Genomic DNA, 22,601 nt, shown 5'->3' with positions numbered 1-22,601 from the left:
AACAAGAATTCAACCATATGCAGCAAAGTAGAGCTGACTAGACTGGATGAGTTAACCCAATAAGACCCAGTTCTACTTCTATGTCAGTTCCAAAGGGAATTTTTCTCTCTATTTCACCATTCTTAAGTGATTTATCACCATTTATTATCTAATATCCACTGTATTTTGTATTTTTTCAGGGAAAATCAGGTCTTTTCCTATATTTAATTCATTGATCAAACTGATGACGGTGTTTCTACGTTCACTACCGAGCCTCTGAACGTATGGGTCACATCTGATGACCATGAAAAGATGACAAACTGCATTTTACACCAACTATTTACATACATTGATAAGTTCAGGAGTTCAGAAGTTATTAAACATTGTAGATCAGTACATGGTTTTGGTTGCCATAGGGCCTTTATGAGTTAAAGTGGAGTTACTTATTTTTAAACCATTTCTTAAAGGTAGAAAAAGGTAAGTTGAGTTCTTCATAGTACCTCCTACAGATCAATACAACCTTGAAGGTGAAGGTAGCAACATGTCAGCTCCACCTTCAGTCAGTGCCAAACTGAGGCTGGTATGCACCTCATAATTACACACTTACATTAACAGCAGCATTCAGATGTGCAAAGTGTAACAGAGAAATAGGCTTTGTTTCACTGTATGTGGGTCTGCAAGAAACTTCAGAACTTCTGGAAAGAGACTCTTAAGTTAATTTCTAGATCAATAGAATGTGTTATCTCTGTGGATGCAAAACTGTGGATATTGCACATCTTCTCTGAGCAGTTTCAAGTAATTGGAAGAAAAAAAAAAGGTACAATTTTTACTTGTTACAAGCCACATGTGTTATTTCTTTAAAAGGGAAAGATGCTCAAGGACCCACAGCTAATCAATGGATTAAAGAAATGTCTTGTAACCTTGCACTGGAAAAACTGATGTAGCTGGCAAAGGGAAAGATTAAAGACTTTTATCAGATCTGGACACCAATTTTTATTTATAGCACCAGTTTATAAAGGACTTGTCTTTGTAGACAAATAAAATGTAAATTTAACCCCCGAGACCCAGAAAAGTAAAAGTTTTGGCTTTTACAAACATAACGCAACACCATAACGCAACATGTTTTTCAGATACACTTTTTTTTGGTAGAATGTCCTTTCATTGGACACTGTTTTTTCTCCTCTTTTCTTTTCAATAAAGCTGTAAAATTCTTATCCCCTACAGAGGACAAAAATGCAACGCTAGGTTTCAAGAGGATATTTCGTTACACTGAGAGTATAATATTGTTGTGTGTAAAGGAGGGGGTTACCTGTTTTTACATTACAATGTAAAACAAGAAGAGCACTCGGACAGTGCAGACCCCCCCCCCGATCTCCACCAAAATGTAATCATTTCTTCCTTGTGCCAGTATCAACATTTCCTGAAATTTTCCTCCAAATCCATCCATAACTTTTTGAGTTATCTTGCTAACGAACAAACAAACATACAAAGCAAAGTGATCACAATACCTCCTGGTGGAGGAAACAATAAATATATTTATGAAAAAAACCCAGCAGTATTCAGTGGAATATTAATAGATACAATATCAATACAATACATAGTATAGAAGGGGATTAATAGTGCTGAAGCAGCATACAGCTGTTCTCCTGCTCCATGGTAGACATCTTTAAGGGTGCGGGAGACTTTCGTGACCAGTTTTTCATCAGATCTGTCAAACCTCAGTCACATCTTCAGTTTCATGAATCTGTTCGTCTGTCTGTCATTACTAACCTAAATCTCTTGCATTACGGTGAACAATTTCGAATAAACAAATCATGTGTTTACAAACTGAGCCAGGAGGTCACTCGGCCATCTTCTGAATTTTGTTGTGACGTGCATTATGGGAAAGGGAGGTTCGTGCAGTTGCCTGACAGCGGCAGCGCAACCATATGGTATTATATGGAAGAAACAAACACGACGCAGAAACGGCTGAAACATGTAAACGGCTGGAGGGACATGCACAGAGGGAAGGGAGCTCCTGCCGTTTCCGTGTCATGTCTGTTCCAGCTACTGCTGTCAGGCAGTTGCGCGAACCTTCATTTCCCACAATGCACGTCGCGACAAAATTCCTCAGATGCCCGAGTTCCCTCCTGGCTCTGTTTGTGAACACGTGGTTTGTTTCTGGTGGATGGAACTAAGAAAGTGTTCACTGTGAGGGAAGAGATTCAGCTGAGGAATGACAGAAGGACGTATGGATTCATGAAACTGAGGATATGACTGAAGATGGACAGATTGGATGAAAAACTGGTCACAAAAGTCTCCCACACCTTTAAAGCATTATTAAAGGCAGATTATAGTTTTTGGGTGAGTGAGAAATTGTTTACCTGTTGGAGGTGGTTGGGTGTGTTGAGAATGTTTTGCTGCTGGCTGTTGAGCAGAGTGTGAATCAGCTGCTGGATAACACCAGTCTGCTGATGGATGATGGCAAGATGCAAAGGACTGTGGGAAACCAAACATCATACCCTCACATCAGTTATTTCCACTCAGATACATCACATGTTTAGAAGTGCACAGTTTCAGTGAGCTTGTTGAAAAGACTCACGTGTCTCCATTGCTGTCCTGGATGCCACAGAGGTGTCTCTGGATCGCCAGAAGGACCCGGGCATCCCCAGTGCTGCAATACTGCAGCAGGGCAGCAGCAGTTTGCCTGGAACTCTGAGAGGCCCTGTTGTGAAGGGTGGCAGCTGCAGACCAACACAGATTTTACAGTTATGTAAGGATGTACACGGCCACATCATCTGCTGATCATTTCAAGGTTCATTTTGTTTGGTTCTTTATGTCTAACTCTGTGCAGTGTCTTACCAATCTGAATAAGCTGTTGCTGTAATGGTGAACCAGTCTGTCCACCAGTCTGTCCACCAGTCTGTCCACCAGTCTGTCCACCAGTCTGTCCACCAGTCTGTTCTGTCATTGGCTGCTCGACATCTGTAGACTGTGGGGTAGAACCTGATATCTGTGACGCCCCACCAAAGCCACTGAATCCTCCCGAGAAGAAACTTGATCCTGTTCCTCCTCCTCCATTAAACATGTTGAACGTGAATCCTACAGGAGGAAACAAAGTCACCAATATATTCCCAGTACTCCCAGGCTGAGGCTGTCTAGATATACGTACACTATCACATAGCACTGTTTGAAAACAAAAGCCATATCATGTGACCGTGGGACTGGACACAGGAATTGCATTAAATGGTTTTAAGTACAGTTTGTCTGCTGTGAATGCAGTCAGTGGGTTAGAAGAGACATTTTCAGAGAAAATACACAATAATAAACACTTGAATCATGAAATCCAAAGCAGGATTTCACACAAAAGAAATGTTTGTAGAATGTTCAAGGTACAGAGGATCACTTTGGGTAAAAACTCTACGTTACATAAAGTTCGACAAACACAACAGGTGCATTATTATAAAAAATGACCATCCTTCTCATCTATGACATACTGTTGATCCTACTGGTGAAAGGGAATCCCCTGTGTTAATCCTTTCTTTATGAAAACAGATCATTTGTTGTTAAAATTATCGCTCAGTTTGTGATGCCTACCTCCTCCTCCTCCTCCTCCTCCTCGACTGCCCCCTCCCCCAAAAGACTGTCGACCTGGACCCCGTCCATCTCTCCAGTCTTCAAAGTGAGGCAGCGGCTTCTGCTTCTTCCTGAGGACCTCCTCTTTGTCTGAAAAACAGAAGAAGACTGTGTGATCAAGAGGAAAAGAAGGCAAAAGAAGGAGATAATCGCTGAAAAGAAAGGTCTGAAACTCAAAAGCAGAGGTGGAAAGAGAGAAACATGTCTGAGAGACTGAAAACATGTTGTATTCTCATTTCTTTCCACTCTCATGATTCTACTGTATAAAGAACGAGTGAGTAGGTTAAGACTGAAACTTGGTGTACATTATCCATTCCTGCAAAGGAAAACCCCAAAACCTTCAATTTCAATCCCAGACAACAACTTTCCAGACTTTTTTTAAACTTCCAAGACCCAGGTGAGCATATCATGCACACTACACTTCGTGTTGTAAAAGGTCATATCATTTTTCGCAATTTGTATTTGGTCAGAATTCAAAAGTTGTTCTTTGCATGATTTTTAATATTCTGACCCAGCCGCTAAAATCAGCACATTCTAAACAATGGAAAATTACTACACTAGCACCCTTTTCCCAAGTGAGTAAAACATACGCACTGACACATTTTAGCATTTAACATTTGACCTAGCACAAAAATAATAATAATGCATATTAACCTCTGTTATTAATCATTAACATATGCCAGGCTGCAAAAACCAAAACTTAAGTTGTCCAATTTTCATGTAGTATATTGAAAAAAAACCCTTTTTGTCTTTTTTTGCATCAAAAAATATTGTTTGTTTACATTACAAACATGGCATTTAAAGGGATAAAAAAAATAACAATTGTTAAATATTTGGTATTTTTGTTCAAGTTGATGAAATACAAAAAAACTGTACTGTATCAAAAAGAATGTGCCATTACTACGGCGCTGCGCAGATTCTGTGCTCTCTGTGATGAGGAAGGGCCTCTGGGTGGGAAAGCAGAGGGTTTATTCAAACAGAGTGGCTGACCTATGGGCTGTGGGATGTAGGTGAACTGTTTGGGGTCACTTCTGTCGCCGGCCTTCTTCCTCTTCAGCTGCAGGTAAACACTCACGGGCCGTTCGATCTCTGTGCAGTGGTACGGCGGCGTTTTGAACACAATGGCGTACTGATGAGAAAGCAGACGGGACAAACACATTAAAGCTTGACAGATTTTTAGTGTCACCAGGCAAAAAAAAATCCAGAATTCCAGCTACACATATTGTAATTGAAGAGTTCTGAGAGAACATGATGTTTCTGCACCAGGTCCTTCTATATGTTTTCAGGTTGTACAAAAACTACTGTGACACAGGATTTGGTTTACCCACAGAGAGCTTAAATATGTGACTGACAGATGTAATTACCAGTCACTGATCAGACTGACTTAACTCTCCTGCTGTGCTCGGTGTCTCAACAGCAGCGTCAGGCTGATCTGTATTTGTATTTAGCCTTTGATTTGAACTGAGAGGAGAGAACTGTTGAAAGAAGGGCTGTGTTTTCAAATTGTTGGGTTTTTTCCCTCCTATAGCTTTAACTAATATTAACCCTTGGAGACCAAGAACTGTTTTTGAGGTATCTGACCTGTACTACTTTTAGTTTTTCTAAAGCATTTGCATAGTATCGGTCAAATATCAAATTCCATCGAGTTCATTTAAAGTCACCGTTCTTACAAAAAATAATCCTAGGGTCAAAAAGTGATTTTTTAAAACTTTGTAACTCAGACAAAAGCTAAAGCGAGTAGGTATTGCAGAATATAACACAAATAATTTCAGACTTCCAAATAAATTAATGTTTGCTTTAATTTGCTGCCCTTCTAAAGCAAAGAGCCATTCATTGATTCAAAGTAGGAAACTGAGTCTGGTTTCAACCAGCTCTATATGTAAAGTATCATGAGATAACTTTTGTTAGGATTTGGAGCTATATAAATGAAATATAATTGATTGATTGAAATTCTGATGAATCAGTAGTGATGATGTGAATGAAATAATTAAATATTGTATAATTCTGCATGTGAATTGCATATAATATATGTTTAATCAACATCAATATAAACCATTTACTATTCAACATTCATAAACATCAGAAAACTAGAAATACTGGGTAAAGTTACACACAACTGCTGAGGAGTAAACAGTGTTGAATCAAAACTGTTGGAAGGAATTCCCCTGTTCAGCTGCTGTTTCTTATGGTGTCAGTCAGTGGTTTGAAAACATTTATCTTTTCTTCAACTAAAGAGTGTGTGTGAGTCATACCCAAGCAAATATCAGCGTGACACACACTTGTACACACACAGTACCTGTTTGTGAACATCAGTGGGTGAAAAGTCACCGAATGCCTCCCAGCCTCCCTCATCTTCCTCTTCATAAAAACGGATCTCTATGTCATCTGCCAAAACAAAACAAAAGAAAACAAAATCACACTCAAGAATCATCTGGGTCACAAGGAGGCATCAGTCCTGTTTCAGCGGAAACTACCAGCTGATTTTTTTCTTTATACACAAATAATCATTAAGATCAAATTAATTAGATTAATTAAAATATTCATCAACGTTTGGTATTCAGTCTAACTTTTAGCTGTGAGGATTTAAAAAGAATCCAGTCCAACAATACACCATACATAATCCTGTTAGAAGACATCCAATGCTTGCAGATAACGTGTTTTCACCTTTCTGGACTTTGTCACAGAGCAGGAAGATCTCGTCTCCTCCGAGCACTGAGCCGCAGCTTTTATCCATGCGAGTGATTTTCAGGTTGGAGGCGTTTGGTGACTCTACAGGTGAAACACAAACACTGACTGAATATTTACCTGAAGCTTTTTTTACTGTTCCATTTGTTCACACAACCAACCAACAATGGAGAAGGGTTCTTGTCAGGAAGTGATCGGATGTAACCTCATATCTCTAAGTATCTGTGCAGCTGTTTGTCTAGATCTATTTGGTCGTTGCCGTGTCGGTTTTTTGGAGTCAGAGGTGACAGTCATTAGACAAAGAGGGGGTCAACCTCCATTTGCAGAATACACTCTTTTGAGCTTTCGTGCATATTCGTCTCACTTCTACAAGTGCACTGCAATCATCTGTCTGTCCTTCCAAATACACTCTGGATAAAAAGCCGTCATCCAACATATTTGCCAAATATGCTCAAAAGAAATTCAGCGGGACTTCGAAGTGACGACTCGAAACAACCAAGCCTGATTAGAATACAATTCCAGGAACTTTGAGGTGCAATGGAAACGCAAAGCAGATAGATGTCCAGGGATACTTTTAACCGGGTAAATAAATTCCTGTACTAAAAGTTCCCGGGAACATTGGTGGAAAAGGGGCTATTGTAAGTCAGTGGGGGACAGGGCTCCTTTGAACAGCATCTAGTGGCCAAGAGGAGTATTACACTCTAAGATATTTCTACATAAGCAACTTTTCCATCAATATTCCCAGGAATCTTTTTTACTAGGAACTTCTCACTCCTACAAGTCCTTTGCAATCATCTGTCTGTCCATCTGAATATGCGGAATACGCTGCAGAAGCGAGACAAATACACTTAAAAGAGTAACTTTAAACACTTAAAAGAGCGTAAATGAACCTTGTCATCTGTCCATGTCTTGTAGCTTCTCTTCTTTTTCTCCATTTTCCAAATAATCAAAACACAAACAAAGAGAAACTTGTAGAAATAGAATAAACCAGTTTGCAGCTGCACACTGGCTACAGCAGGGGAACATAAGTGTGGAACGTTGCAAGTGTGTTCCACCAATCAGTGTTCCTCAGCACACAGAATTCCAGGGAATCTAAGACGTCCTGCCTCCCACCAGGAACTTTTTTCAGGAAGCCTTAATTGCATATTCAAGCAAGTGTAAGGTTTGACTCTTCTGTGTTCAACCTCAGGTGTTGAGTGAAAGTCAGGATATTTGGACTCACTGCTGTCGTAGATGGGGTTGGAGACGACGGGTTTCAGTGCTCTGGTGAATCCTCCGTTGCTGTCCTGGAGGTAGGCGGTGAACTTCAGCCTGACAATGTTCAGGTCCATCACCCTGCCCAGCTCTTTGGCCTCCTTCAGACAGGCCACTTCCTCAGGCTCTGAGCAGACAGAGCAGGTGTTCCACAAAGTCAGTTCACTGGACTGGCCTTAACAGCAGTCAGGGTTGAGGAGGTCAGGTGTTTTTACCTGTCAGCTGACAATGGGCTCCTCCTTTCTGCCTCTTCTTCTCATCTCTCAACCTCCTGCACAGAATCTCGATCACACCTTTCTTAGTCACGTGGAGGATGCCCAGGTTACTGAATCTACAGGAGATATGGACATTTGTACACATCAATACTACAAATAATCTGTAAAGTCTTTATTCTTTCCAAACACCTGAGAGTCTGTCTGATGTCTTTAATATAATTCAATACAGAGGTTCAGAATAAACATCCTTTTGGTTCATAATAGGTATGTGAAGTCCTTTGCCATTATCATAATAATTCACTTCTGCATAGACTTTGTTTTGCTTCACAGACTTCCTCTTGGGAGTTTTTTTGGGTCTGTAAACACTTAACAGAAACAGAAAATAAGATGAACTCTCTATCTCCTCTCCATAAATGTCTCCGCTCTTGTCTGTTACGTTTGTGACGTAGCGATGTGATTGGATACTGACGAGGCGGTGAGGTCGTTGGGGCCGATGTCCAGCGTGCAGGTGCCCTTCTCAGTGCAGTGGCGTCCCACCAGGCTGTGGGCGTGGACGCGGGGGGGGTCAGTATGAGTGACCAGCTGGACCTCCACCCGGGCATGACCCACGTAATTATTGATCTGGCACAGAGAGAAAACCCCACTGATAATGTTGAAACTGTGATTACTTTGAAAGCCTCAGCTCCCATCAGGCTTTGAGAGATCATTGATGATTTGTACTCATGTAGCCTTTTAAGGAGTGTTAGGGTGTTGTTTACATGTTCTCAGTCTTGTTGACATGATGTTGAACCTCCTCAGACCCAGGAAATGTCAGCAAAGTACCAGCTTTTTATTCATCAGTGCCTATATTGGAAACATCATGATGCAACAGTTTTTTCAGATGCAGTTTTTTAAAATTTTTATGGAATGTCCTTTGTGGTGGACACTTTTCTTTTTTTGTATAAAGTTGTGAAACTCTTGTGCACAGATGTGGACAGAAAACCCACAGCTGGGTCTGAGGAGGTGAAGCGCTGTTAGAGGATGTTGTCGGTGGCTGACATGTTATTGACCTGTCACACTTTAATGACATGTCATCAAACACGTTAAGTGTGTGTCATTACAGAGAGTGAAGCCCATTGAGATGAATCTCTAATTTGTAATAAATAAAATTAAACTGAACTGAAGTGAAGCCCAGTTCAGAACAAAGATTTGCAGCAACAGGAGGTACAACTATGCAGTGTTCAGACCAACATATCATTTCAAAAGCTCCAATTCTCTAAACTTCAGTACTGACAGCTGACTTTTTCCACTTTTTTGTAGCTGATACATTTTGTAGCCTCTTACAATATGTGTGAGCAGAGTGACGGTTAGTTTATTAGTTCGTTTGATCCCCATTGGCTGCTGCACACCACAGCAGCTCCTCTTCCTGGGGTCATTAACAACAGAAAAACAAAGCAGCACAATTTCCCACAACTCACTCAACAAACAGGATGGACATGCACTCAACACAACGACACAAAAACCAAAAATCAGCAACAGTACACAATACAAAACAATTACAACAGCAATAATAATACCAACAACAACAGGAAAAAAGAATAAATAAATAAACCCAAAACAAAAAACAGCTCCACAGCAAACAAAAGAAAAACAAACCGTCTAAATGATGTCACTGTAGGATGTGCCATAGCTCAGTTATTCTTGGGTAAATATGAAAATTCTCAACCTTTTAGAAAAACTAACTGCTTGAATTTCTGAAATGAAAAACTGGGGCAGTGTATTCCATGCCACTATTGCCCTACATTGCACACGAGCCTGTATTTGATTGGTCCTACAGGCAGGAACAAGAGACGTCTGTCCCGACTGGTGACGAGGAGTTATTTACTACAGCTGCAGCTCTGGTATTGTTGAAACAGCAAAAAACGTAACACTGTCGAGAAGTTAACATTTTGTCCCTCAGTTCCTTAAGAAGATCTGTTGGAGTTGGTGTTATATTTATTTTCAGGGACGACTGAGACAGAATTTCCCTGGGAAACAGCTTTTTACACGCATGATTCTAAAGGGGTTTGTTACATTGTGACTCTTAGGTCTGAACTGGGCTTCGTGTTTGTGCTGTTTGTGTTGTTTCCATGTTGACAGACATTATTTGGTGTGTGGTTAAAGCGCTGTCAGATTCTCCTTAGTATGTTCTCAGGGTATTTTTGACGTAGCACTGATGTGTTCGTTTTCAGAGTGGGTGTGGGTGACATGTCTTGTCGATGCTGCTTTGTCCTGACAGTGTTGGTAAAACCTTCATCCTTATATTGTTTCTACCTTCACGGTTGGGTACGTTCTCCTGTTCTTCTCACTTGAGGCCCCTGGGAGCCCACCATGGGATGGACCTTCACATTCATAACGGAAACGAAAACCCCTCTGAGAACACAAAAACATATACGACAACACATGTTCATCAACCAGATAAAAACAGTATCACACACAGACAGGAACTGACTTTGACTTGTGGCATGAAAAATACAGGAAGGGCCTAAAATGTTCAGGTTTGTATGACTGGTGGTTGGGTAAACTGCTAAACTCTTTTTTTTTTTTTCTTTTCATTGCAAAACTAACTGTTTTCCATTCAGAGGACTCACTGTCCCTGTGACTCTGTGGTCACATGACCTTAAACAGTAGCAGAAACTCCCCAACTTCCTGCTCAGTCCTGTGCTGACTGATGGGAAAACCCTGGATCAGAGGCGATGACTCTTTACAGTAACATGTGGCTTGACCTGCTGGGGGGGTAGAAACCCCCCAGCAGGTTCATGTGTGTTCATGATCATATTCTCAACTTATCTGGAAAATGAAGCCACTGTTTTCCATAGAAAACAATAATTTCAAATGAAGAACCTACAAGAACTTTGAAAATCTTATCATGTTTTATGTTTTTTTTAATCTATTACACATATTAAAGTTGTTTTGGATCAAAAAACATTTTTCTGAGCACTACCAAGGACTTTGTAGTCCTTTACACTCAACTGATTCAGGATTATTAGAAACACTGAGAATAATTTTAACAGAAGTACCATAAAAATATTTCCTGCTTTTTTTTTTAGCCCACAAGCCTAATGCAGTGCAGAAGCAGCATGACACACAGTAAAAAAAATAGAAAAAGGGAATACAAAAGCATACTAAAAACATAAATACATACATAATAAATCAAAAGTATAAAAACAGACCTGGATAAAAAAAAATAACCTGGATAATTAAACTGCAAAATAAACTAACATGTGAAATAAACTGTAATGTTCAGTATGGTGCAGATGTCCAGGTCATATTCTCTACACTGTAAATATTCTGTCATTACAGCAGACATAGACAGGAAGTGAAGGGTAAAGCTCACCTGTTTGGGTTCCTCAATGATCTGAATGTAAGGACCGTGAGCTGAAACACAGGCACGAGTAGAGTTAGTGACTAAACCTGCCTTTCAGTCAGTTTTTTCTGTTTTTTTGCAGTGAACGAGCTCTGAATTTAAGCATCAACTTTCATTATTTGAAAAAGCGACACACATTTGTAGGTGGGGTAAAAAAGGTAGAAGCAGGTGTTTTCCCTGTGACTGTCATAGAATACCCACGTCGACAAATAAGGTTCCTGGGTATTCCAGAAAAAAGTCAGAAATAAAACATGAATTACAGTCAGTGTCTGTCATGGTTTTGTCCACATTAACATGTATGAGTAACACATTTCAGAACGAGGCTTACGCTGTCGGGGGCGGACAGCAAGGGAACAGTATATCCCCAAAATCCCCCAACCCTCTGCTCATGAATAAAGCAAATAAAAGACACAATGTACAAAAGATACTAACTTAATTGTTATTCAGAAAGCGGATTGTGGATAGATTTAATATGAAATGTGACATAGTATAAAAATATCCATAACTGTTCATTTGATATTTTTAGAACATTATCAAACCCAACCTGCACCCCCAACCACTTGGAAAAAACACAACACCTGGTGTCAAAATACGACATCATGTAAGCTCAAGGTAGTGGCGTGAAGAAAGATAATTGTTGGACAATTGATATGAACTCAGTTTGAGCTACATCGACCTGACAGTGGCAGAATAATGGTCAGAGAACCCATTTTTCCCACAAAACTCCACCTAGTGAATGAAAATGACCCCATATGAACTCTGGATGGTAGACAGAAAATGGACATTTGTAAGACGATCAATATGAACCAAATGTCGTCTAAATCGGCCTATAATTGCTTGATTTATGTTCAAAAATTGGATTTTCAACTACAGCGCCCCCATTTGGATGACTTGTAATACTCATAGAGAAGCTGAAAACAATAGGGTTCTTCCACCAGGGGTCCACTATGTTTGTTATCAAAGGAGAAGAAATCCAACTGAATCTGTCCTAGTTACTGCGTTCACACGAAGGATATCTGGTGGATCTGGCGGCAGCGGTCGCGGTAAAACCATTATATCCCCATCTCCATTTTGGGGATTTAATAATTTGGCCTATGTTTCCTGTACATCAGTGTTTTTCAACCTTGGGATCAGGACCCCACGTGGGGTCGCCGGAAATTTCTAGTAACTGATGAAAAATAGAAAAAAATTTATTAATTTAAAAATATATGGTGAGTTGAAACTGAAGCTGAAACTGCAGCACTGTGGTTCTGTTTCTGTGTCAAATGTTCATTGTGGTCAGTTTCAGATGCTGCAGCTCTTTCAGAATTCATAGTTTCAGTTCTTGTTTGTTCAGTATTCATTGTCCTCCTTGCAAATCCCAGCTGGACTGACTGGACAGATCCTGAGCCTTTGTGCAGTAATCTACACCTGGATTTACTGCCTCTGTCCACAGTAATAGACATTATACAGACTAAATGTCCTCTAAAATTAGCATTTATTTGCAACAGAGTATAGCAAACTATTACATGATCAAAAATAACAAAATTCTAGCAAAAAAACGTCTCCGTTTTGAATGTCTGGGGTCACCAGAAAATTTGTGATGTTAAAATGGGGTCGTGAGCCAAAAAAGGTTGGAACCCACCGCTGTACATGGTGAGCATTCAGGAACTGCTGCATTCACTTAGTATAATGTGGTTCTACTGTGAGCGTAGGAGCCTTAGCTTTAGTACTGCCATCTAAAAGGGGTTCAGGAACAGAGTACTAGACGAATGCTTTTTAAGTTACGATGAACAGGATGACATTGAATATACATAAACCTATGTTCAACTTTCAAAAAAAGATTAACTTGTACTTTGTTCAACGGCTTCTTTCAATAATGTTTCCATGTAAAAACCAGATGTTTACCTCCAGAATTATTGTAAGATGTGTACTACTGATAAGGTTTGGCCCCAACAGATGTTAGATTCTTAGGTTCTTGCTAAAGGTTGATGATTCAAGCAAGACGTTTTACCAACAATTTCTTGAAATAAATGCTAAAATTACATTGGAAACATAGTTTTTATTTGCATATTTATTTGATCTTGAACATATTGTATCATTTGTCCTCCTCCTGTCTGACCTCTCCTCTGCTCCTCCTCCTGTCTGACCTCTCCTCTGCTCCTCCTGCTGTCTGACCTCTCCTCTGGTCCTCCTCCTGTCTGACCTCTCCTCTGCTCCTCCTGCTGTCTGACCTCTCCTCTGCTCCTCCTCCTGTCTGACCTCTCCTCTGCTCCTCCTGCTGTCTGACCTCTCCTCTGCTCCTCCTGCTGTCTGACCTCTCCTCTGCTCCTCCTCCTGTCTGACCTCTCCTCTGCTCCTCCTCCTGTCTGACCTCTCCTCTGCTCCTCCTGCTGTCTGACCTCTCCTCTGCTCCTCCTGCTGTCTGACCTCTCCTCTGCTCCTCCTGCTGTCTGACCTCCTCTCTCCTCCTCTATTCAGGCCACAGCAAATCCATGTTACTGACTTGTCTTCTTCCCTGGAGTCTCTGAGCTTCATGTCCTCACAGGTTTTCCCTGGATCATCTCTGGACCTGCTGCTGTGGTTCTGCTTCTCTCCTGCCTCCATCGTCATCACTCATTTATCCATATAGTTGTGACGGTGTTTATTATATATTTACATAAATGGTATAGGTTGCTCTTATTTGCACAAACAGCTGCAGTAGTAGTATATCCACTGTTAATATTTCTTTATACTATATGTATTTGAAGTAGTGGTACTAACAGTTAAGGACATTTGTTCTAGCTATTGGTAATTATACTCGTACCAGCTGAGCGAGGTTTACCAGTAGGGTTTTTTCCTGTCCTGCCCTCCTCAACTAAATCTGATTCCACCTGGTTCAGTGTTCAACAGATCTGGCATGAACTGCTCTTCTGATGAGTTTATCAAACGTTTGGATCCAAATGTATGTCAAGTCTTAAACAGAACATTCTTCCACCTTCCATCTTCCTTCATACACAGTTATCGAGGTAAATGTAGAACTATAGGTCTGTTTTTTAAGTACTGGCACAGGTTTAAAATCACTCATTTTTCTGGGTACTTCCATTAGACTTTCACAATGATTACATTGGTTCCATGTATTAACAAGTGTTCAGAACGCAACCCTCCTCCTTCAGCCTGAACGCTGTGCATGTGTGGATCGACTCTTTCTGTTTAAATCCAACAGTTTCCAGGTTGTTCCATACACAGAAACAGTTGAATCTGGTCCCAGTCATGTGTCTGTCCAATTAGATTCAATTCACATCAATATTAGTTGAGTTCTAATTTTAAATGTGTGGGAAATGGGATTTTCAGTGTTCAGTGTAAATGTCCACAGAGTCCACATTCCACAGTGGATGTGGACAGTTTAGTTCCACATACAAGAGACTGTTCTAAGCTACAGGTGGATCCAACTGGAGGAGAATCAGAGTCGTTTTGAATTTTGATGAATTTTGGAAAATGTCTCAATGATGACAGATGGAAAACTGTAGATGTTGTGACCTTGCTGTGACCTTGAACTTTGTCCTACTGGGACCAGAATGGACTGGGCTGGTCCCAGGGCCTAGGCCTATCTGTGGGGAAGATCTGGGAAAGATGGGTGGAAGAGTTTTCCTGTGAAGTTGCTAACAAACAAACACACAAAGCAAAATGATCCCAATACCTCCTGGTGGAGGTAAAAACAGCTCTGAATGCATGTTTTGTTTTGGTTCAACATTTCGAAGTACCTGTACACAAAGTAATGCAATACTACTGACCTCACTAATCTGACCGAAGCCTTGTACTATTTTTGTCACTACTTCCAAATCATTTTTATTGTCTTTCCCAAGTGATTTATCACCATTTATTATAAAATTATCCTCTGCATTTTAGACTTAGACAGACTTTATTTGTCATTCCAGATTTTGCATCAAAAATTAAATTTGGATGCAGTTGCCTCAGCAGGCAGCAGCAGTAATTACAAACAGGCACTATATATACAGAATAATATATACAGATATATACGAGAAAAACATAGGCTATTATAAAAACTATAGCATATAGAAGATAGAATAAATATGCACATAAAAAACAAAAGAACAATGTGTGAGTATAAATGATTATGGTTCTCTGGTAAGAATTTGGTTTTTTTGGCATTTTTGTATTTTTCAGTGAAAATCAGGTATCAGCTAAGAGTTACATCAAACATAATTATAACAAAATTGAGGAGAAAGTGACTTTTTCCAGCAAAATCTATCATTAACTGAACATAAACCAAGTATCTTGATCCACTGTCATTTAACAAACTCCATGGGTTTTACTGGTGAATCAGTGTTGTAGAAGATGACGGTGTTTCCATGTTCACTACGGAGCCTCTGAACGTCCAAATGAGTCATATCTGATGACCACAAAAAGATGAAGAACTGCATTTTACACCAATTATTTGCATGTACTGATTGATTAGTGGTTCAACAGATATAAAACGTTTTACATCAGTATATGGTGTTGGTCACTGGTGGATGTTTGGGCTTTTATGATTCAGGTAAAAACAAGACAATCAAAATCTCCAACTGATGAGTTTAGAGAAATGTTTGGCCCCAATATACGCAAAGACCTCAAAGGTTATGACAAGTAAATGCTAATGTTTTTATATTTCAAACAAAATGCTCTACAGGAGTGTTTTTCAGACAAAGACAGTGGCTCACATTTCTTGATCCGTCCTTCTGTGTATTTTCATAAAGACTTCATAAGTTTTAACAGCGCACTACAGACTACTAAGAACCTAGTTCTACAAGTTATGGCACCACGATGGTCTGCAACACATGAGTGAAAATTAGGTCTAATTAATGAAGAACTGTTATTCCAGAAAAAAAATAGACAAGATACAAGCTTAGTTCTGAGATACTGATGCACAGTGATGGAATGGGAGCGTACCTGTCTCAGGTATGTAGGGCTCAGTCTTTATGTCAACAGGAGGAATGTAGTCATATGGCATCAAATTGAGCTGTAACTACAAAGAAGAGATAGTTTCAAAAACATGGTAAGAAAAGATAACTTCATTGATCCCACTATGGGGAAACTGCACTGTTTACAGAAGCAAAACTACAAAAACAAAGTGCAGAAAGACCGGCAGAAACATTCAAGAGAGAACAGCAAAATCCAAAGAGAATCTTCCATTTATATTACTCATTCTGTGTGTGTATATATTTACATATTTGCATATAGCTGTATAATCAAACACAATAAATAAATCCACTATCAAGACTTCATTTGTGGAGGTCTAGGTGTGGGGGGGCAGGTTTCTTGTGGGGAAGGAGCTGTTAATGGTAACTTTTCTCTATGAAGTGACAGTATCAGAATGATTCTCTGATTGATCTGTTGGTTCATTTTACGAGTCATTTCTAAACCCAGAAACCCAGATGTGTTCTAATTGTAAAAGTGAAACATTTTAGTTTTGGCACATTTTGACAACATTTATTGTGATTTTAATAACTTTAAAGATGAAAAAATTATCTGTTAGTCAAGCTGCAACTGAAAAGAAACTGAATAACAGATAGGCTTTGTTCATTGTTCAGTGTCTGTTTCTTTATGACTGTATTCAAATGTGGTGGAAAATAATACAGTACAATTACCTTTAGCATTTAAACTTATATTCAGAGTATTGTTCTATATTTAGCTTAAATAACAGGCTTTTAGATTGTTTGGACAAAGGCTCCTAACGTTGTATGGTAGATGGTCTGGAGAACAAGAACACTGGGAAAAATCTAATTAAAAAAGCAACCAATTTTTATCACTTATTAATGTTTACTGTTCCGTACATCAGTTTGTAAATGATGTCGTTAGATAGGTGTTGTGTATTCAGATTTCCAGACACTAAATAACTGAATTTCACTTTAGCGATTAAAGAAAAGTACCAGAAATACTTAAATTAAAATGTGTGTGCATTGTGTCAGTGAGCTCAAATGCCTGAGGACAAATGCAAAGCAGCTAACTGTCTACTGTCCTGACAGAACCGCAGGGAACCGAGTCTGCCCTCATGGTCCAAAACACACACCGGGATTTCTACGAAGTTACACCCAACAGATTTTCTTTAGTCTTTATTTAACCAGTTCATTGTTTTTAAAGTTAGCCATGATTAGTACATTCTGTCCTTTCCAAACTGAAGTATTTTTGATTATCATTTGGAAGAACATTCAATGAACAAATGAGCAGTCAGGCTGGTCAGCTGTTTAAAGTTAGTGAAGACAGACTGGTGTGAGCTGTGATGAAGAGTAAAGCAGGACTTACATCATTGTCAAGGAGGTTGATGAGCTGAGATTCAGACATCCTGCAGCACAAACGCACAACAAACAGTCAGAGTCTGTAAACCTGTTCACTTTAGAATCCGAGCTGACGAGGAAATGACAGAAAGACGAGGAGACTGAAAATCTGCAGCTGTTTCACTTTCACATGATGGACGAGAGACATACACTGAAACACAACGCCTCTCTCTCTCTCTCTCTTTCTCTCTCTCTCTGTACTATCCCCCATCCACCCCCCACCCCTACCCTGTCTCTTTACAGTCACTTCCTGGAAGTGGCCAAGCGGAGGAAAACCCCCAGAATTCCAGCTCAGCACTGAGAGGGGGCGGGGCTACTGATGATGATGTCACTGAACTGCTGCTGCTGCTCGGAGGGAAACATTCTGCAAGAAGTTAGAGAAGGAACCAAAGAAAGAAACACAGTAAACAAAGTAACAATGGAAGAAACAAACTAAATCTAGTAAGAATGAAAAATAAACTGCAAGTGAGCAACAACAAAAGGAGCAGAAACAGTCAAATAATGGTGGGAAATACAAAGTAAAAACAAGGAAGCAATGAAAAATTAAAGGTTACTTTTATTCTTATTTTTTCTTTATTATTTATTATTTTTCATTGTTTCCTTGTTTTGCATCTCCCACCATTATTTAAAGTTTTCTAAGTGACTAAGTAGAAATGAAATTAACAGAGGAATAACTGACCTCTCAGCTACTTCTGTTTCTTTCAAAGTAACAAAGGTATGACCAAGAAACAAAGAAACAAAGGACATGAATTAAAGAAACGAAAGTAGCAAAAACCAAGAAAAAAGTAATAGGAAACAAAGAAGGAAACAAAGTGATAAACAAAGTAAGGTATGATGACATATACCAAGAAAACCCATGTTACGTTATAATGTTATGCATTATTGTAATTGCGTTCGTCAAGTTCCATCCAATGGTTTTATCATTAACAGACTGTACACACACCAGGCCACACTAGAGCTCCACAAGTCCACGTCTGATCAAACTTCTCCAGAAGTTAAGTGTGTTTCTGGAGGTAGATTCATCGTAAACAGTTGCTGTTAATCATTATTGAGGACTGTCAGCTGATGTCACTGGTCATGTGATTGTTGTTTACACCGCCATGTTGGTAGACATGCTATCTGGATCCACAAAGTCCCAACTGCTGCTTTATCTGCTGTTTTTCTGTGGACTGGTGTTTGTGTGTTCTGTTCTTTGTGAGTCTGTCTGCTGTGATAAAGGCTCCACACATGAGTTTAACGTTCACCAACAACAGAGACTGGAGGTCAAACCAGTGTTCCCAGCTGCAGCCGGCTCCCATCAGCCGTACACCTGCAGGCTCTGAACTGGTGAACCAGCCCAGATGTTCACTGGAAACGCTCCATCAACTGTCTGTGTCCTAAAGCCCCGCCCATCTGCATCATGTGACTGGACCTCATGTGGAAGGCTGTCCCATAGTTACAGCAGACCGGCACAGACGGGGGGGCAGTACTGTCACCAGCTCCAGCTGAACTCAGCGGTGTCGCCCGCCGTAGCTCCACCCACTTCCATCTGCCTCACCCAGCTGAGGAAACTCAAAGGGAGCAGGTAGATCCACAACCACTGTCTGTAGGTGATGGTCCAGGGGAAGTCCTCCTGGAGGTTTAAAGGGTCTGCAGCACCGGACCACATGAGGACTGTTCTGGTTTTACACACCGCTAAGGCTACAGGCACGCAGGCTAACAGTACTGAGAAGCTAGGCTAACTATACTGAGAAGCTAGGCTAACTGTACTGAGAAGGTAGGCTAACTATACTGAGAAGCTAGGCTAACTATACTGAGAAGCTAGGCTAACTATACTGAGAAGCTAGGCTAACTATACTGAGAAGCTAGGCCAACTATACTGAGAAGCTAGGCTAATGGCGGTAATAAGTGTAAACAGCGGTGGGCAGAACAGAAGCAGCGCTGCCCCAGTGGAACCCAGCGGTCTGTATGCAGAACTGATACTGGTGAAAGAGGAGGAATAAACGGCACACAGGAGTTTAGCAGGTCCAGCCTTTAACATGTTGTACGATCCAAGGAAAGCTTGCCTAACAATATGGCGTCGTAAACAGAAAACCACCTGATCATGTGACGTTTGTGCAAAACCTGAATATGAACGGAATGTCCCTGAGGTAAATGATGAGGTTCTGACAGAATTAAAATCACTGAAATAATACGACAGGTCACAATATTGGCATCCAGTGGACACACAAAATTAACTATCACAGTGAATCTTTCCATGTAAAATATTAATTTAAAGTCGATACAGGGTTGTTTTTTTGAAAATGCATAGTTCCACAAAACCTAATGTTGTGAAACTAGAGTGTCTTCTCTTAAACCAGAGGTGGGTGACCTGTTTCTCCAGGGCCACTTTTGGCTCTTTTCAAGTGAAAAAAAAAAACATATAGAAATTAATTTTTAAAAAAATTAACATATTTTACTATTATTATATTTAGCATAAATTCATTCTGATGATTCAGTTATAAAAATGTAGACTACCCTCCAAATGAACCTAAAAATAGAAGTAGTAAAAGTAGACTCGTTTTTATTTTACGACACTGAAGGTATTCATTTCTGTTCTCCACTGTAAAGAAAGCCTTCACATAAGAGTACATTTTTGCCGTGCAACACAATGACAAGTGTCAGCATTTTCTTTAGTGTAGTTCTGTAATTTGTTTGTAGTTCTGTAAATGAAGCAAAACTTTGATTTATTCTCAACATATTCTGTACCAACCTGAAGAGCTTCTTAAACAATCACCACTTTAAGGTAAAACGTATGAGGAGATTTTTTTTGGCTATAGACAGTTTTTTTTTTTTTATTTCTGTCCTAAAATTCCTCTTTAGATAGTAAACATTATCGACCCATGTCTTAAACTCTTAACAGTGGACCGGTCTACGGTGAATATCTTCTTGTGGATTCAGCATCAAAACCAAAACAAGGTTGACTACTTTAAGACGATGTGAGTTGAGCATCTGTTTCCTGTTGTTCACCAGCAGCTGCTCCCTAACACACAAAACCACCGGCTTTCAATTAGTGTCAATAAAAGAATAAATAAATGATAACAACTGACTCTTTATTCATATGATGACATATTCATTTTACATTAATTAAGAGATTATTTTGGACTTCAGAACCAAAAAAGGGTTGTCTGGGATTATTTATAAAGGAAATAATGCAAATAAAGGGAATTGTATTGTAGAAAAACAACAACCAATAAACAAAAAAAAACCCACCATAACATAAATTAACTGATTTTTTAAAATGTGATTTAGATTATCAATACTAATTACAGTGTCCCAGTATTAAGCCCAACTGGTCCAGGCAGACGTCCGTCCTCCAGGTTTCTGTTCTGCTGTTAAAGCTGGTGTTTCCTTCCACTGTCACCGAGTCTTTGCTCCTGGAGGATTCTGCTGGTTTCTGTAAACTGGCTTGAGTCTGGTTTAGACCAGCTCTGCATGTAAAGTGTCATGACAGAACCTTTGTTAGGATTTGGCGCTATATAAATAAAATTTGATTAATTGATTGAGTATGAAGTGGTTAACATTAAACGGCTCCAGTCAGAAAACAGAACCAAAGGACAGTTGTGACCAGTCCGACCTTCGACCTCTCTACTTCTTCTCCGATTGTCTCGTCGTATGTTTGGTTTGCGTTTGTTCGTGCACGTCTGGCCTTCCACTCTTCAACAGAGCCACCAGATAACACTGCCTCTCTGTACTGTCGGATCTGAATCAATGACTTCTGACGGTGATGGGACACCCCCGACCCCCCCGTCTCTAAATGATGCAGGTGACAGCAGCCAATCAGATGGAAGCAGGACGTGGGCTCATTAACATAAACCCACAGTGGGGACGGACACAGCGAGGCAGCGCATGCAGAAAGACGGGGAAGTTTATGATCAGGGTATTTCTGTGTGACCTCTGACCTCTGTAGGTGATTTCTGACAACAGAGGTGATTTCACTTGTCTCATTTCTCTGAAGAAAAACAAATCACTTGGTTCTTTCACCTGAAGTCATACCTAAACCCCAGAACACCTGGCAGTCACGTTTAAAGTGACGAAGATGGATCAAGATGAGAGCTTGAGAAGATGTGCTAGTTTTTGTGTCTGTTACAGCTTTACTGTTTGTACTTTTATCGTACTGCTTACCTCAGTGCATACTCGGTCTTTTGTGTACAACAGTGACAACCCTTTAAAAATGAACATTTTAAACATAAACTGTCACATTATTGTTTTTCATTTGAACTACTGGTTTTTAGAGCCAGTGTTCTCAGGTGCGTATGAACCTGAAGTCCAAGAATACAGGTGTAACATTCATTCTGTCATTTCTGGTGTTTTCCATCTTTTAAATAACTCTTTCCAATAAACACAAAATTTGGGACTAATGCGTGTGTTGTTACTGTTTTTCTTGCCATTTTTCCTCTTTTATATCAAATAGTAAAAAGGAGCAAAAATAAGAGTTACATGACAAAATAAGGTGTTTTCTTTTACATCTTTTATATAATTTTCATCTAAACTATTAACTTCACTTCCGCTCAGGACCAGTGTTAAACTTCAAACCAAATATTATATGACATTTATTCTGGTAATGGTCATTCCAGACTGAGCACATTTTCATCATGATGGACAGAATTTATAAAGTGAATGAGGAGATAATGTGTTACTACTGTTGAATTCCTCGAACTAATGAAAGAGTGAAAACAGTAAAAAGTGCAGATAATTCTTTGCAAACATTCTGTTTTTCTGAAGCCTTGGTGTTACTTCAAATAAGCAAAAGGAAACACATGTTTAATCTGTGTTTTCTTTTCTTTGCACAGGGAAACTCCATTCACATATCACTGGTGTTTCCTCCACGCTGTCGTCCAGGGCTCCTGGAGCATTTGTTGGGAGTACTTTTAAGGATTTGTCTTAAATGTAGAAAAATTCCTTGAGATCAGGGATGTTTCTTTATGAAAATGATGAAATATGCTACAATCTTAAAATTAAACATTTCCTCTGGAGACTGGAGATTGCGAACGTTGTTCCGCAGTCACGGTTCAGTCGAGCTTTGTCTTCAGTCCATGAAGCCAGAGTAGAACTGATTAAAACTGTACATTTGCCTTAACATTATGAAAAATAGACTTCACTTTTACCCATACTGCCTAGCTCTACTTAAGACAATCAGCTATTATGATTGGTAAC

At 39.7% G+C, this 22,601-nt stretch overlaps 1 protein-coding gene across 3 annotated transcripts in view; it reads right to left on the bottom strand.

Annotated features, from left to right (window-relative positions):
• nfkb2 (nuclear factor of kappa light polypeptide gene enhancer in B-cells 2 (p49/p100)) overlaps positions 1-22,601 on the bottom strand; it is a 39,180-nt gene that overhangs the window by 10,097 nt on the left and 6,482 nt on the right. Inside the window, exons 3-17 of one of the 3 annotated variants that reach the window (XM_030156119.1) lie at positions 17,395-17,434; positions 16,042-16,117; positions 11,104-11,144; positions 10,041-10,139; positions 8,218-8,369; positions 7,749-7,864; positions 7,502-7,660; positions 6,259-6,363; positions 5,891-5,979; positions 4,585-4,723; positions 3,556-3,684; positions 2,914-3,060; positions 2,821-2,877; positions 2,561-2,702; positions 2,343-2,457 (exon numbers count right to left, since the gene is read on the bottom strand). In XM_030156119.1, the coding sequence (XP_030011979.1) occupies positions 2,343-2,457; positions 2,561-2,702; positions 2,821-2,877; positions 2,914-3,060; positions 3,556-3,684; positions 4,585-4,723; positions 5,891-5,979; positions 6,259-6,363; positions 7,502-7,660; positions 7,749-7,864; positions 8,218-8,369; positions 10,041-10,139; positions 11,104-11,144; positions 16,042-16,117; positions 17,395-17,434 (1,606 nt within the window). Of the gene's footprint in view, positions 1-2,342; positions 2,458-2,560; positions 2,703-2,820; positions 3,061-3,555; positions 3,685-4,584; positions 4,724-5,890; positions 5,980-6,258; positions 6,364-7,501; positions 7,661-7,748; positions 7,865-8,217; positions 8,370-10,040; positions 10,140-11,103; positions 11,145-16,041; positions 16,118-17,394; positions 17,435-22,601 lie in introns of all 3 variants that reach the window. The other 2 variants (XM_030156117.1, XM_030156118.1) reach the window with 2 other exon arrangements.

The sequence above is a fragment of the Sphaeramia orbicularis genome, chromosome 15, assembly GCF_902148855.1.
Source record: "Sphaeramia orbicularis chromosome 15, fSphaOr1.1, whole genome shotgun sequence".
NCBI classification, from domain to species: Eukaryota; Metazoa; Chordata; class Actinopteri; order Kurtiformes; family Apogonidae; genus Sphaeramia; species Sphaeramia orbicularis.
The sequence above is the reverse complement of the archived record's forward strand: the minus strand, read 5'-3'. Positions and strand labels throughout refer to the sequence as shown.